Below are 12,983 nucleotides of genomic sequence, written 5' to 3'. Positions count from 1 at the left end.
GAATTGTTTGATGAGGGTGTTTGGTAAATAACTATTAGTTGACATTAATTGATTGTAGAAAGATGTTTGGTAAATTAGCTGATAACTGATCATATGCAAAATGACTTTTAAAAAGTTAATCGAAAAAGCTGTTTTGAATAATTTTTTGAATTCTTGCATTTTGAAGCAATAACCTGTTACACAAAGTTAATTAATTAAACATTTATATTAGTTGTTTAACTAAGTTAAATAGCTAATAGTGATCAAATAAGTCAAAATTGACTGATTAGTTAACTATGTTACCAAACAAGACTTGAATTTGTCTCTATTTTTGCCTACAACATTATTAAAAGGATGTGAGCCAATTTTCATGGTTTGTCCACTCTTCATTAATGTTGTGCTAAAAATTATAGGATTAAAATAAAAGGGGATGCTGTTTGCATTCTTGGAGATGCCAAATTTGATTCCTTTCATGTCTCAAGAACTACCAAACAAAGACATGAAAGTGAGCCAATTATCAACATTTGAATGTCATGAAACTTTAAAACTCTCCAAACTATTGCATGTCTTCACCAAACTTCATCAAACCCCCATTCTTAAAAAGATTGAACTTCAACCCAAAAAACCTTCACCTGTCTTGGTTTTGGTATACTAATTTCCCGAAGTGTTTTTGCGGTTGTTAGTGTTAGTCAACTAGTTAAGTTGTTTTTCACAACATCTGACTTGCATTAGTGCAATATGATGTTGGCATGTCTGAATCTAGTAGCCTCTGCAATCATGCAAAATCTTGTTCTTGTCCACAATCTACTACCCAAGAATCAATTGAACTGTTCGTGTCAGCCAATCATGCAAAATCTCCTCATATTGTATTCTTTCCGAGTGGATTGGGGGCGGGGCAACTGAATCTGTTTTTCCGGCTAGCTGCCATGCTTGCTTCGCGGGGCTGTACACTCACATTCATCACCATACAGCCTCACTTATCTGCTACAAAGCTCATCAGTGATGACACCTCCATTTTCTTCTCTAACCACCCAGAGATCAAGAAACTGAACTTTGAGATTCTTCCTGTGACAGCCTCAAAATCTACCATCAATGTTGACCCTTTCATGCTCCAAATTGATGCCATTTCGCGCTCTCTGGTGAAACTAGGACCTCTTCTATCCACTTTAGATGAACCAGTCGCTGCCATGGTCTCTGATTTTAGTATAGCAGATGGCCTCACACAGATCATACCTGATCTCGGCATCCATCTCTACATCCTCTCCACTACTTCAGCCCGGTTTTACTCTACCGTGGCATATCTTCCTGTCCTGCTCTCAAAAAACCCTGCTTTATTCAAGAATCTCCCCGGGGATATTGCTATCCCGGGATTAGCCCCTATCCCAAAATCTAGCATCCCCAACTCATGGCTGGATAACTCACCAACAAATTACGTCTTAACAGCCTTCTTACTACCAAATGCAGAATCCCTTTGTAAAGTCAGTGGTGTGTTCTTGAACACCTTTAACTGGTTTGAACCCGAAACCATCACAGCTCTTAACACCGGCAAAATTCGAAGTTCTCTTCCACCCGTGTTTCCTCTCGGGCCGTTAGAATCAACCGAGCAAGAGAATTGCAGCCAGTGGCCATGGTTAGATGACAAACCTGCTGATTCTATTATATATGTGAACTTTGGAACCAGAGAGCCAATTTCAAGAAACCAAATCATAGAAATAGGAAAAGGGCTGTTAATCAGTGGGCATAGCTTTTTGTGGATCCTTAAAGATGAGCAAAGAGAATTGTTTGGTGAGGTATTCATGGAGGGGGTGAGAGACAAAGGGAAAATAGTTAAAGAAGGAAGGGTACATCAGGAAGGGATTCTTGGGCACCCTGCAATTGCAGTGTTCATGAACCAGTGTGAATGGGATTGTGTAATGGATGCGGCTCGGTTTGGAGTGCCCTTACTGGCATGGCCACAGCATGGTGATCAGAAGATGAATGCTGAGGTTGTGGAGAAGGCAGGGTTGGGGGTGTGGGTTAAAGAATGGGGTTGGGGTGAGGAAAGGTTAGTAAATGGGGAAGAGATTGCAGAGAAGGTTAGAATGGTGATGGAGAATAGGGATGTGAGGAGGGAGGCTAGGAATGTGAGGGAAGAAGCTGAAAAGGCTATTAAGCATTGTGGGAGTGAGAAAAAGTTGATGGAGTTCATTGTCGCTTCGACACAAAAAATTGAAACTGCATCGTTCATAGAGAAGTAAATGTGTCCAAACTTATCAAGGCGGACTTTCTAGACGAGATGCCGTCGACTGTGAATAGGCATGATGTGTGTTGGAAATATGTAGTCATATTTACTCTACTCTAGGAAGTTGTAGCATTGAGAAGAGAAGTAATTTTCAACATTTATTCTGCCCTTTCAAAAGCTTTTCTTTATGTCTATATGTATATGCTCGGAACTCGAGGACAATGCCGGAGCTCGAACCGCACCGCCGCTGCACCGTTGCTTCGACTCCATGCGCCGGCACGTGAGGCAGATCCTGGCGACTTCTCCGACTGAAAGTTACACCGGTCAACTCGCCTTAGTGTGTAGTTTCTGCCCATGTATGTTTTGTGGAGTTTTGGGTTGTATTATGCACTTAGGCGATGCGAGCAGATTAGGCGTTCGGTCTCGACTGATCAAACGCCTAGGCAACGCCTTGATAACAATACGCATGTCGATTGGATGATGACAAATAATTATTTTTGGTTTGCATATCTTCAATGAACCACAGGAAGCGATTAAATATTTGCAAGGACAATCTCAACCAAGTTGGTTAAGTTGTTAATTTAGTAATCATAAAGTTACAAGTTCGACTCTCAGTCTATTGGCCTTCTTGGTTTGAATCGATGGATAATCTAAACTAGTTTACTTCCTTGTGGTCATTTGCCGGTTATGGTTACACAGTGGGGTTTACCTAATGCACACCCTCGAATTTCCCTCATGACTCAAAAAAAAAAAAAAAAAGCTTTTTGCTTATAGGGACAATGTGGCCAAGATTGGTGTAGTTTGCTACAATATTTTTTTGTTTATTTTCCCCATTGTACTCAACTAAGCATATATTTTTTTGCCTAATATATGCAAACCCACAATTTCATTAATTCTGCAAGGATAATGGGATTAATTATAAATTAGTTCAAATAATGTTAATAAGCTCAAATATAAGGTAAAGATGATATAAGAAATACATGGACATTATAGCTCTATAAGCCACCACAAACCCAGTCCTGATCAAAGATCAGATCTGAATAAATAATGGGAGGTCTGATACAAAGGCCATCCTTTTCTGCTGGTGTAAGTTGACAGTGTCTGTTGCAGCCTTATTACTCAAAGAACTTTCAAGAGTTGCCTGGAAATATAATCTGTAGTGCAAAGCAAACTATACACTGGACTCAACCAAGAATGCTATGGCAGCCTCTCCTGTTCCTAGTACATGTTTTTGAGGAAATTTAGGAACCATGTTAGCATTGCATCAGAGGAACATGATGAGTAGTTGGACAGCGCTGTCTTGGCAGGCGTCGTGTCTTCTTTCCCCATCCGGTTAGGCTGGCCTTCTCGATCTCCACTTCGTTGCAGAGAGGTTGGTTTGATGGAGTTGCGGTTTTAATGGGGGAGGGAGTAGTTGAGCCTCCACGGCGCCTCCTTCCCCTACCAGTCTTAGTGGCTTTCTTTTGTGACAAACATGACTGCCAAGAGCAACCCGAGGTTCTCAACAGCTCTTCGAATGTCAGGATATCCTCGCTTAGCTCGTGCTTAGAAAGGGACATGATTCCTGGCAGGACATCCCTTTGGAAGTCTTTTCTCTGCCTGCCCCTTCTTGCCTGCCCTCTTCGTGGGCGTTTCGATTGTGTTGTAGCTGCCCCTATTTCTTCTTCTTCGTCGTCGTTGTGAATTTCCAAAATAGATGGCTCATAACACTGCCCTTCTTCCTTCATGTCTCTCAACTTGAGTGTTGCAAACTCAAAGTAATCCATGCCATCGGGGATGGAATCTTCATCGCTGCTGTTACCTCGTTGTTTCCCCGAGGAAGCTTCCATTATCCTGCACTCGTCACCGTTCACTTCAGAAGTAATCAATTCTGCAAACCATTCAAGGCAAGCAGTAGCTGCAGATTCCGAGTTCTTATTATAGAGACTGTCGAGGAAACTGTTATCACCAGTCTGTGAGAGGGAAACTATAGCCTCAGCAGCTCGTCTTGCAGCTTCTCCACGAGGTTCTTTAAATTCCTCCAATCCTGATTTAATATCCCGGGATTCTGCTTCGAGAGACAGAACTCCTTCGGATTCAAGAAGGGCCGGAGCCTCATCATCTAACTCAATTTCCACAACTGCTCGAGGGAGAGAAGGCGTGGGTGACACCTCTTCTTCATCCAACGACAGGTTAAGATCAATCTGAGGACTCAAACCGGAAATGTTGTTGTCCAGTCTCTTCTCAATAATATTATCCTTAGCGTCAAACTGATTTTTAGACGCTGTGTCGTCTGCAAATACATTCTTGGAATTAACTCCATGAACGTCCAGAAAACTGGCCCGGGAGAGGGAATCTGCAGAGTTTACTACATCTTTAGAGGACTTAAAAATTGGAACCCCAAAAATCTTCTTAACAGCTGTAGCAGAACTGACTTCAATATTGCTGTGCTCAGAATCTTTGATGGATGTTGATGGCTTGGCTTCTTGTCTCCTATTCAAAATTCGAGAAAAATCCTCATCTGTTTCTGATTTTCTGAAAATTTGCTGAGAACAATTTTTCAATAAATCAAGATTCGTGTGACAATAATTCTCGCCCTCTTTGCTCTGGTCAAGACCATGCTGTGATTTTACCATGAACCATGGCAATGCTCCCTTGGAACTTTCTCGCTTTGTTTGACAATATGCAACATTTTGAGATATGACGAGTTTTTCTGTGTCAACCTTCATTGCCATTACAGATTTGCCATTAGCATAGTTAAAGCCAACCGAGGAACATCCATTTACCTCTCGGGCATTCAACTGCAAACTGCGGGAAGCACCATCGCCTTTTGAACTCGAAGTCATTCTTATATCACCATTCATGTGCACTTTGCCTCCATTACAGTCGAGGTTTTGCTTCACTCCCTTACAACTTCCACTGGAAACAGTCATAGATCGTTCTTCATTTCCTTCGGATATTACAACACCAAAAATTGTCCTTTTCTTCGGGTGTTCTGCCTTGGTGTTATTAGATGGAAAAGGTGTATGTGAACTGTCAGAGTGAGCATCTGCATACGAACCATTGATCGAACAGCAGCAAAGTAAGTAATATTTTCCATCGATAAAAATGTTATGCCAGTAGCCCTAAACCCCTCAAGTTAATCCCGTTATGCACAATTTTAGAAGTACACAATAACTTAAAAGTTAAGTAGATAACGTTACCAGCATTTATGTCGATAATCAAATGCTCCTGTCCATTCCTTCCACTAACGGACTGCATGTGGTTGAAGCCATTCCCGCCATTCCTTCGTATGATGTGATTCCGAGACAACTTATCCATACTCTCAATGCTATCAGCAAGAGAATTGATTCTGTAAGGATTGGCATTTGAAGCTAAGATTGGAGCTTCCTCGAGAAATATGGGTTCATTCAAGTCAGCAAGACGATTGGTCCTCTTTGAGAACTCGAGTGTTGTAGTGTTAGAATTATATCTGTCTTCATTACCAGCCCGTGGAATTTCTTTGTCTTGGGAGGAGAAACGACTAGCCCTGTTTTCGCCTTTTATGAATTCAAACGGAGACTGACTGTAACTAGTGCCTGATGTGGACACGAGAGCAGACCCTGAACTCGGTGAAGGAAAGTAAGAAACGCTCCAGGCTCGTTTCACATCACTGGGAGGAGCGTGAGACAAGAAGTGCCCGAAATGCAATGTCTCAGCCTTCATCGAATTCTTTTGCAGTTCTCTCGTTTTCAACTCACTCATCAGTTCCATCTGCCTCCTGTGAAGGCGGTGCAGTTCTTGGAGCTGAAACGCCAAAAGACACCAAAACCATATAGAAGATTAGAGCAGAATTTGAGCGATCAAAGCCCTTTACTTCATAAGTGTGATACAATGAACTAAAAGAGAAAGCTCAATAATTAACCACTACGACTTTTGATCATCATCAGCATCATCTTCAAAATGTGTAAACTTGGCTCCTCATAAGAACAGATTTGAAACAGAAAAAGAAATACCTGGTGCCTGAATATCGATTCATGCTTCAAAATCGTCTGCCTCACTTTTTCCTTGTCGTATTCAAAGTATCCATCCACAGGCACGCACGATGCAAAAAAGTCAAAATGCTGAACACTTCTTAGCGTTTGTTCTTCATGATTTAGTAAAGGCACCCTATTATTAACGTGGCCATTCAGATCCTTTACAGAGTAAAACGCTGGCAAATACGTCTTACATTGTATCTTAGTTCCCATTCCTGCAATCAACTTAGTAAACTCAGACTATAACTTGGACTGGCAAACACACCAAAAAGGAAGGAAAGAAAGCACAATTATGAAGATCAACCAACAATTAGAATGAAAAACTTCAAGCCTAGGGGCAATCTTAGCCAAGTTGGTCAGGCTGTTGGGTTGGTAAACGTCAGTTGGGAGTGGCCTATTTACTTTCTTGGTTTGAGCCGGTCAGCTATGGATAACCTATACCGATTTATATCCATATAGTCCTTTGCAAACTAGGGTCACAACTAACATGGTAAACATCAATCGGGAGTGGCATATCGACTTTCTTGGTTTGAGCCGATCAGCTATAGGCAACCTAGACTGGTTTACCTCCATATAGTCCTTTGCCGACTAGGGTCACGAGGCGAGATTGTAGGTAAGCAGAAAATTTGATAAGAACAAGAATGCTTGAATCTTGATCCTGGAAATAACCAGCCACCACAAAAAACTAATTCCCAATCTTGGCATTTAACACAAACTCAAAATTTTGCAAGAAGAATTTGATGCAATTCAGAATCATGTTCACCATACTAAATCACATTCTTTTATGTGCCTGCATAAGCTATGGCAGCTATCAATTCACTGAAGCATACACAGTATCAGACTTATCAGACAAAACATTCACACCAAAAGGCTCTACCTGGGAATTATCTAAAAAAAAAATCAAAATCCCATAATTAAAAGCATAGAAAAAAAGCTAAAACAGTTTACCTTGCCACCCAGTTCTTCTGCAGTTCTGCTATACCCTCTCAAAAGTGCAATATTTTCTGAGCAAAAAATCACAACCCCAACAACAACCTCAACAAGAAAGACAAGACCTCCAAGACCCAAAACCAGAAAGCTGCAATCTTTGTACCTTGGCGGCCATTGAAGAACACAACCTTAAAAAGATGATCTGCACAAGAAAACAACACAGAAACAAATTCCCATCTGCTGGGCCACTCTCTGATCAACCAAAAGCAGGCACAGTAAAACAGAACCTAGATAAACATTTCTCTCTCTCTCTCTCTCTACACAAAATCAAGGCTTTGAGAAGAACAATGACTTGAAAATTGTCAACATCTTCTTTTATCTTTTATGGGAGTAGTACAACTTTCTCTTTCGCCCTATGGGGCATCTTGATTCGTTCTATTCTTCTTCTTCTTCTCTCTCTCTCATTCTTTTTCTTCTCTCCTCTCCAAAATGGCAATCTGATAGAGTGATAGATATATCACAACAACGCATCTACCGAATAAAATAATGGGGAGAAAAAATCAAAGATTTTCTGTGCTTGTGAACAAGTGAAGGAAGGACATGGGTATTTGTAGCTCATTTTCTAGATTCTGTCTCTGCCTCCTCTTTTCCGTGCTTTTTGGGTACACGAAATATATATATTTATGTTTTTAGATCTCTCCAATCTCCCTTGCATCAATATGTCATTCTCTAAGCGACTAAGTCGTAGGATCTTTAATTTTTTTCCCCTATTATATTCATCAATATATCTATCTTTTTTTTTTTTTTGGTTACAATAATTATAACATTGTAATTATAATAAAGCAATGTAAATTTTAAGGTACCCATGGTTTACGAGATAATTTGTAGTCGTTATTCATCTAAGCAGGCTACAAATATGCATACTAGGTAAATGACTATACATATCTAACCGGCTCAAAACAAGAATGTCAATAAACAGCTTCCATGAAGAGTTAGGAACCGTATTAGAACATCTGAAATTCTGAATAGGGTTTTTTTCTTTATGGTTTTTAGAACACTAAAGGTTTGGTTTTTAATATGGGGAGTGATTTTTTTAGATGATTTTTCTCCTGTAACTTTTAGTTTTTGTGGGTCCCGTTAGGTGAGAGAAAAGGGAAAAAATATGAGTTGTTGTGCGTGGAGCGCAAGAAGCGTGCATACTGGGTGCGTATTTACACTTTTTTCATTTTTAAAAAAAAATTGTTGTCAGCCATTTTTTTTCATTCCTCTCTCTTTTCTAAATGGCACTTCAAAAACCGTGAAAAATCAAGAGCTATTGAGGATGCTCTTATTACTGAATTAATTATCCGACCAACTTAATTGGAGGTTCTCATGGTACAATAATCTTTATATATATGAGTGGAGATTATATCATTGGTATATGAATTTTTTCTATTGATTCTAAAAGACTATTACATCGGGCATGAAATATTGTACATTACATATTTTATAGATAAAATTATCTTTATTCAACTAACTAACATCGTTACATTTTATTAATCCATTTCACCTCGCTTTGATTTCTTATAAAGGCATAAAGAAAATATAATTACTTAAAATTAATTATTTAAATGAATACATTATACATATAGGCCAAGTAATCAATAAGAGAAAATGGACAGCTGATTCTACTAGCTTAACACACCATTCAACCGTTTGCTAAAAGCATCTCGCTGACGTCACATATTAAAAAACCACGCGCATCAACGGCGATTCCCATTAAGCAAATTATCATTTTCAAGAATTACAATTTACAAATACCACGCTCATAATTCAGGTTTTTTAACTTTACTAAGTTATATTATAGATCTCATGAATTCATCTCAAACATAAAAGGAGGTAAATTAAACTAATTTAACTTTAAGATTCAATACTATATTATACACTTTTGCATACAATGAAGTCAATCCAAACACAAACGCTCAATGTTTGTGACACGAATTAAACCCTCGCATTGTCATTGAAAGTCTATTTTACGTGATGATTCTAATTCACTAGACTAATGATGTTATGGCACAGATTTTTTTATGATGAGAGAAACACACAATCATTATTCGAGCGTGTGTATTTGGTAAATCTTTCTCTTATACAACAACCCACCATCACATAACATCTTGTGTAATAGTCTACAAACCACACAAAAGATACTAGGAGGACGGCTACATAGTCTCTTATGTAATAGTCTATAAATCATAAATCATACTAAGAAAATCATGTGCAATGAACTCAACTGAGAGAATATTGGTAAGAACACAACTCATTACCTTTTGATATATAAATCATGTTTCACTACTTGCTCATTGCTTCCCGGACCTAATTAATATAATATTCTCAACTCTCAAGTGGAGAAGTGGCGCGTGAGGGAGGACTTTTCTTAAACTGGATCATATTTGGGGGCAGTTGTGGAGGAACAGAAGACAAGGACACGCTGTGAGATTTACGTGGGTGGGCTCCTAGGTTGGATCATTAATAAATGCGAAAATCTTTAAATATTAGCACAAACGGGCCTGTACTTTACTTATATTTACTGTTTATACCCATTTTCATTTTTTTTTTTAATTGTCTGCACTTAATTTTTCTGTATTTATACTCCCATCGACTAAAGATTCTTTGTTGAATATTTAGTAGGTAAATGGATAAGGTTACCTCATCAAGACAAGTGTTGTCCAATGGTAAACATCGTAAGATGGTTGTTAATTTCAAAAGGATCATTGTCTTCTTTCATTAAATGTAAATCATATCGTAATTTATACATTATATTATATGTTAATTATATACGAAGGGTAATATCCCAATTACTATGTAGTATAATTAAATCTCAATTACTATTATAAATGGGTGGTCATAAGTTCAAATTTCGGAGATAAAGCTTACAAATGGTAATATATTAGACTGGATATTATATTTATGATCGAATCACGAAATATGTGTAGCCCACTAAGCCTTCCTAATGTTAAGTACCCCTCGAAAGAGTGCTACCAAAGATATAATAATTTATACTAACATTTAAGTACGAGAGTTATGCTTCACCTACTCAACCACTCATTTCGAGGCATAATTTACAATTTTAACACATACTAAATAATAAAAAACAATAATTTTTATGAATATGCAATATTTTATCTTCTAATTTAATTTTTGCCCCAACAAAAGTGGCATACATTTGTCCTTTATTAATTGTACACTTTCGATGTGATTTAAACTTAATAAGGTTGCAGGCCAAATTAGTGAGAGTGTGACACAGACTTTGAATCACCAATTCTTAGGTAGAAAAGTTGGCATGTTGTTGAAGCTTGATTTGTCAAAGTCAAGTGGCATATTAGATTTATAGGAAATTCTCTATCATTATTTATTTTATGTGGGTCTAAAAATTTGAGTTAAAGTTGCGACCAATAAAAATTTATTTGTCTCAAAAAATGACTAAATGTAGCATAATTGTCATATTTAAAAGTCACGTGTTTAATTCGTTTCAACACTCGCTCGATTGAGCCCCTCGAATAGAGTCTTTCTAGTGTAGTTTACTTCTCTCATATACGATTTATGGAGTATTACATAAAAGCAGGAATTATGTACATAGTATCTATTCTTGGATATATAATGACGGTGAATTTACCTTATCATTTTAAAACGAAATGAAAATGAAAGATGGTTTGAGAAACCCTTTGGCAAAATTCAAATATATGTGACCTTAAAGATTAGATATGAGAAAGAAAAATAATGAAAGAGGTGCAAAAAGTAGCAAACGATTTTGCAAAAGTATGAAGTAATGTGGGCACACATGATAACAACATTACATACATACTTTAAATCAATATGTTAATAAAGTATACCAACAACTACTACAAGATTTTATTCTAAGAACGAGTTACATATTGGTTACTGCTTTGTTAAAAATTATAGACTAGATCATATATTCTATTAAGTAAGAGTCAAACTTTGCAGACGTAACTTAGACTGAATTCATATTAGTCACACAATAATATTCATATTAGTCACACAATAATAGAGATAGATCGTCAATGTTGTATAGAAGGTTTGTGGATCTAAATAACAACAATTTGGCCATTATAAATTTGTTGATGTTCATTAAAAAAAAATTGTTTTGTTGAAAGAACACAAGTGCTTTAGGAATTAGGACTTGAACTTAGCCACTTTGGTTGTGTTGTCAAATGGCTATGGATAAAGATGGGTCAAGTCATGTTTGTGAATGACAAGACATAGTGATAGGCCAACCTTCTCTAAAAACCCACACCATCCCATGATCTAAAGTCTTGTTTTGTCCATGACCGTTGGTTCATAAGCAACAAAAATAAATAAATAAATAAATAACCTCAATAATTTCTTAAATTTGTGAATCTCATGTTTGGGCATTGGGATTTAAAAAAAAAATTCATTTAATTTAGGGTCACACTTGTGTGATACCGTCTCACGGATCCTTATTCATGAGACGGGTCTGGTCGGATCAAAGCGCCATGCAAATGTCAATACTTATATGTGCAAATGTCATACTTATATGCTCAAATATAACACTAATCAAGAATACAATAACAATAATCAAGAATATAATTTTTGTTACTTATTAGAGAAAAAGTAATACATTTTTCATAATAAGTAATGTTGACAAATGCCCCTTACTTATAAGGGCAAATATAATACTTTTGTGGAAAAATATAATACTTCTAAATAGAAATGTAAAAGTATTGTATTTTCCCTTAAAAGTATTACATTTACCCTTATAAGTAACAAAATTTTTATTCCTGATTAGTATTACATTCGAGCATATAAGTATGACATTTGTGCATATAAGTGTTACATTTGCATCTTGATCCGACCCGTCTCATGGTGAAACGGTCTCACACAAGCTTTTGCCTTTAATTTATTGTATATTCTTTTTGGTGAAATAGGTAGTATAAATTGTTAGAAATTACTTCGTTAAAAATCATAATATTTTATATACGGAGGAGGAGGAAACCAAGAAGGTTAAAGAAATTCGATCAAACATTAAAATAAAAAAAATAATGATAAAATATATACTTATAAAATTATTTTTTATAAATATAGCTCTCGTTGTAGGAATTATTTGGAAGAGTGAATATCTAATTTTACATGAGGTTGGAGTTGTGATGAGCTCCACAACTAATGAAGTTTGAACGATTTATCATGAGCTTTTACTTTGTTGAGAAATACGTAGTAAATTTTTGTAATGTTATTCTCAAGAGTGACTCGCTCTTGACAGTTAGCAGGTTTAAGTTTATTAATAATATAAGGGATCCTCATTAACACTATTAGAGAACAATTGATACAAAATTGAATATCTACCGTTTGTTAGACATATAGAAAAAATATTTTTTTTTGTACAAGCTAAATTACAATATATTATGTCATCATGATCAATTGATCATACTCTCATAAGTTTACAATTTGTGACATTTGACCAAATCCTTCTAAGTTCCATAAGCCCAAAAGTCCCACCCCAAAGCCCATCATGGGCAAATTATTCAGTAGATCAGGTTCACATTGTAAGGTAAATTTGAGTATAAAATACACAATTTATATATTAAATATTCACAATTTACATAATAAATATTAATAATTTACATACTACATATTCACAATTCAAGCTGTGAACATTTAATATGTAAATTGTATATTTTAGACCCGAATCTATGGTATACCGGTCAAATGATAACACAATAAATTCAATATAATAAGTTAATGACCTAAATCCCAATTAAGTAAGGCACTTATATGATATTATATATATAAAAAATGAAAAATAAAAAATTTACCATACTGATAGATATCAGTGTCATTTGCAT

At 36.6% G+C, this 12,983-nt stretch overlaps 2 protein-coding genes across 2 annotated transcripts; one reads left to right on the top strand and one right to left on the bottom strand.

Annotated features, from left to right (window-relative positions):
* Positions 1–728: 728 nt before the first annotated feature.
* Positions 729–2,216, top strand: LOC116012027 (UDP-glycosyltransferase 708C1-like). Its single transcript, XM_031251487.1, has one exon. The coding sequence runs from the start codon at positions 729–731 to the stop codon at positions 2,214–2,216; it is 1,488 nt and encodes a 495-aa protein (XP_031107347.1).
* Positions 2,217–3,084: 868 nt separating this feature from the next.
* LOC116013764 lies at positions 3,085–7,770 on the bottom strand. The gene is made up of 4 exons (XM_031253691.1): positions 7,144–7,770; positions 6,175–6,410; positions 5,383–5,965; positions 3,085–5,228 (listed from the first exon to the last, which is right to left on the bottom strand). The coding sequence occupies exons 2-4, from the start codon at positions 6,406–6,408 to the stop codon at positions 3,454–3,456; spliced, it is 2,592 nt and encodes an 863-aa protein (XP_031109551.1). The 5' UTR covers positions 6,409–6,410; positions 7,144–7,770; the 3' UTR covers positions 3,085–3,453.
* Positions 7,771–12,983: the final 5,213 nt, after the last annotated feature.

The sequence above is a fragment of the Ipomoea triloba genome, chromosome 3 (genome assembly GCF_003576645.1).
Source record: "Ipomoea triloba cultivar NCNSP0323 chromosome 3, ASM357664v1".
In the NCBI taxonomy this organism is placed as follows: domain Eukaryota; kingdom Viridiplantae; phylum Streptophyta; class Magnoliopsida; order Solanales; family Convolvulaceae; genus Ipomoea; species Ipomoea triloba.
This window is presented reverse-complemented; position numbering and strand designations above follow the sequence as displayed.

Coding starts and splice junctions, on each gene's coding strand:
- LOC116012027 (XM_031251487.1), top strand. CDS start 729: ATGTCTGAATCTAGTAGCCTCTGCAATCATGCAAAATCTTGTTCTTGT.
- LOC116013764 (XM_031253691.1), bottom strand. CDS start 6,408: ATGGGAACTAAGATACAATGTAAGACGTATTTGCCAGCGTTTTACTCT. Junction 5,966..6,174: donor AATCGATATTCAGGCACCAG/GTATTTCTTTTT, acceptor TTGGCGTTTCAG/CTCCAAGAACTGCACCGCCT. Junction 5,229..5,382: donor GATTATCGACATAAATGCTG/GTAACGTTATCT, acceptor GTTCGTATGCAG/ATGCTCACTCTGACAGTTCA.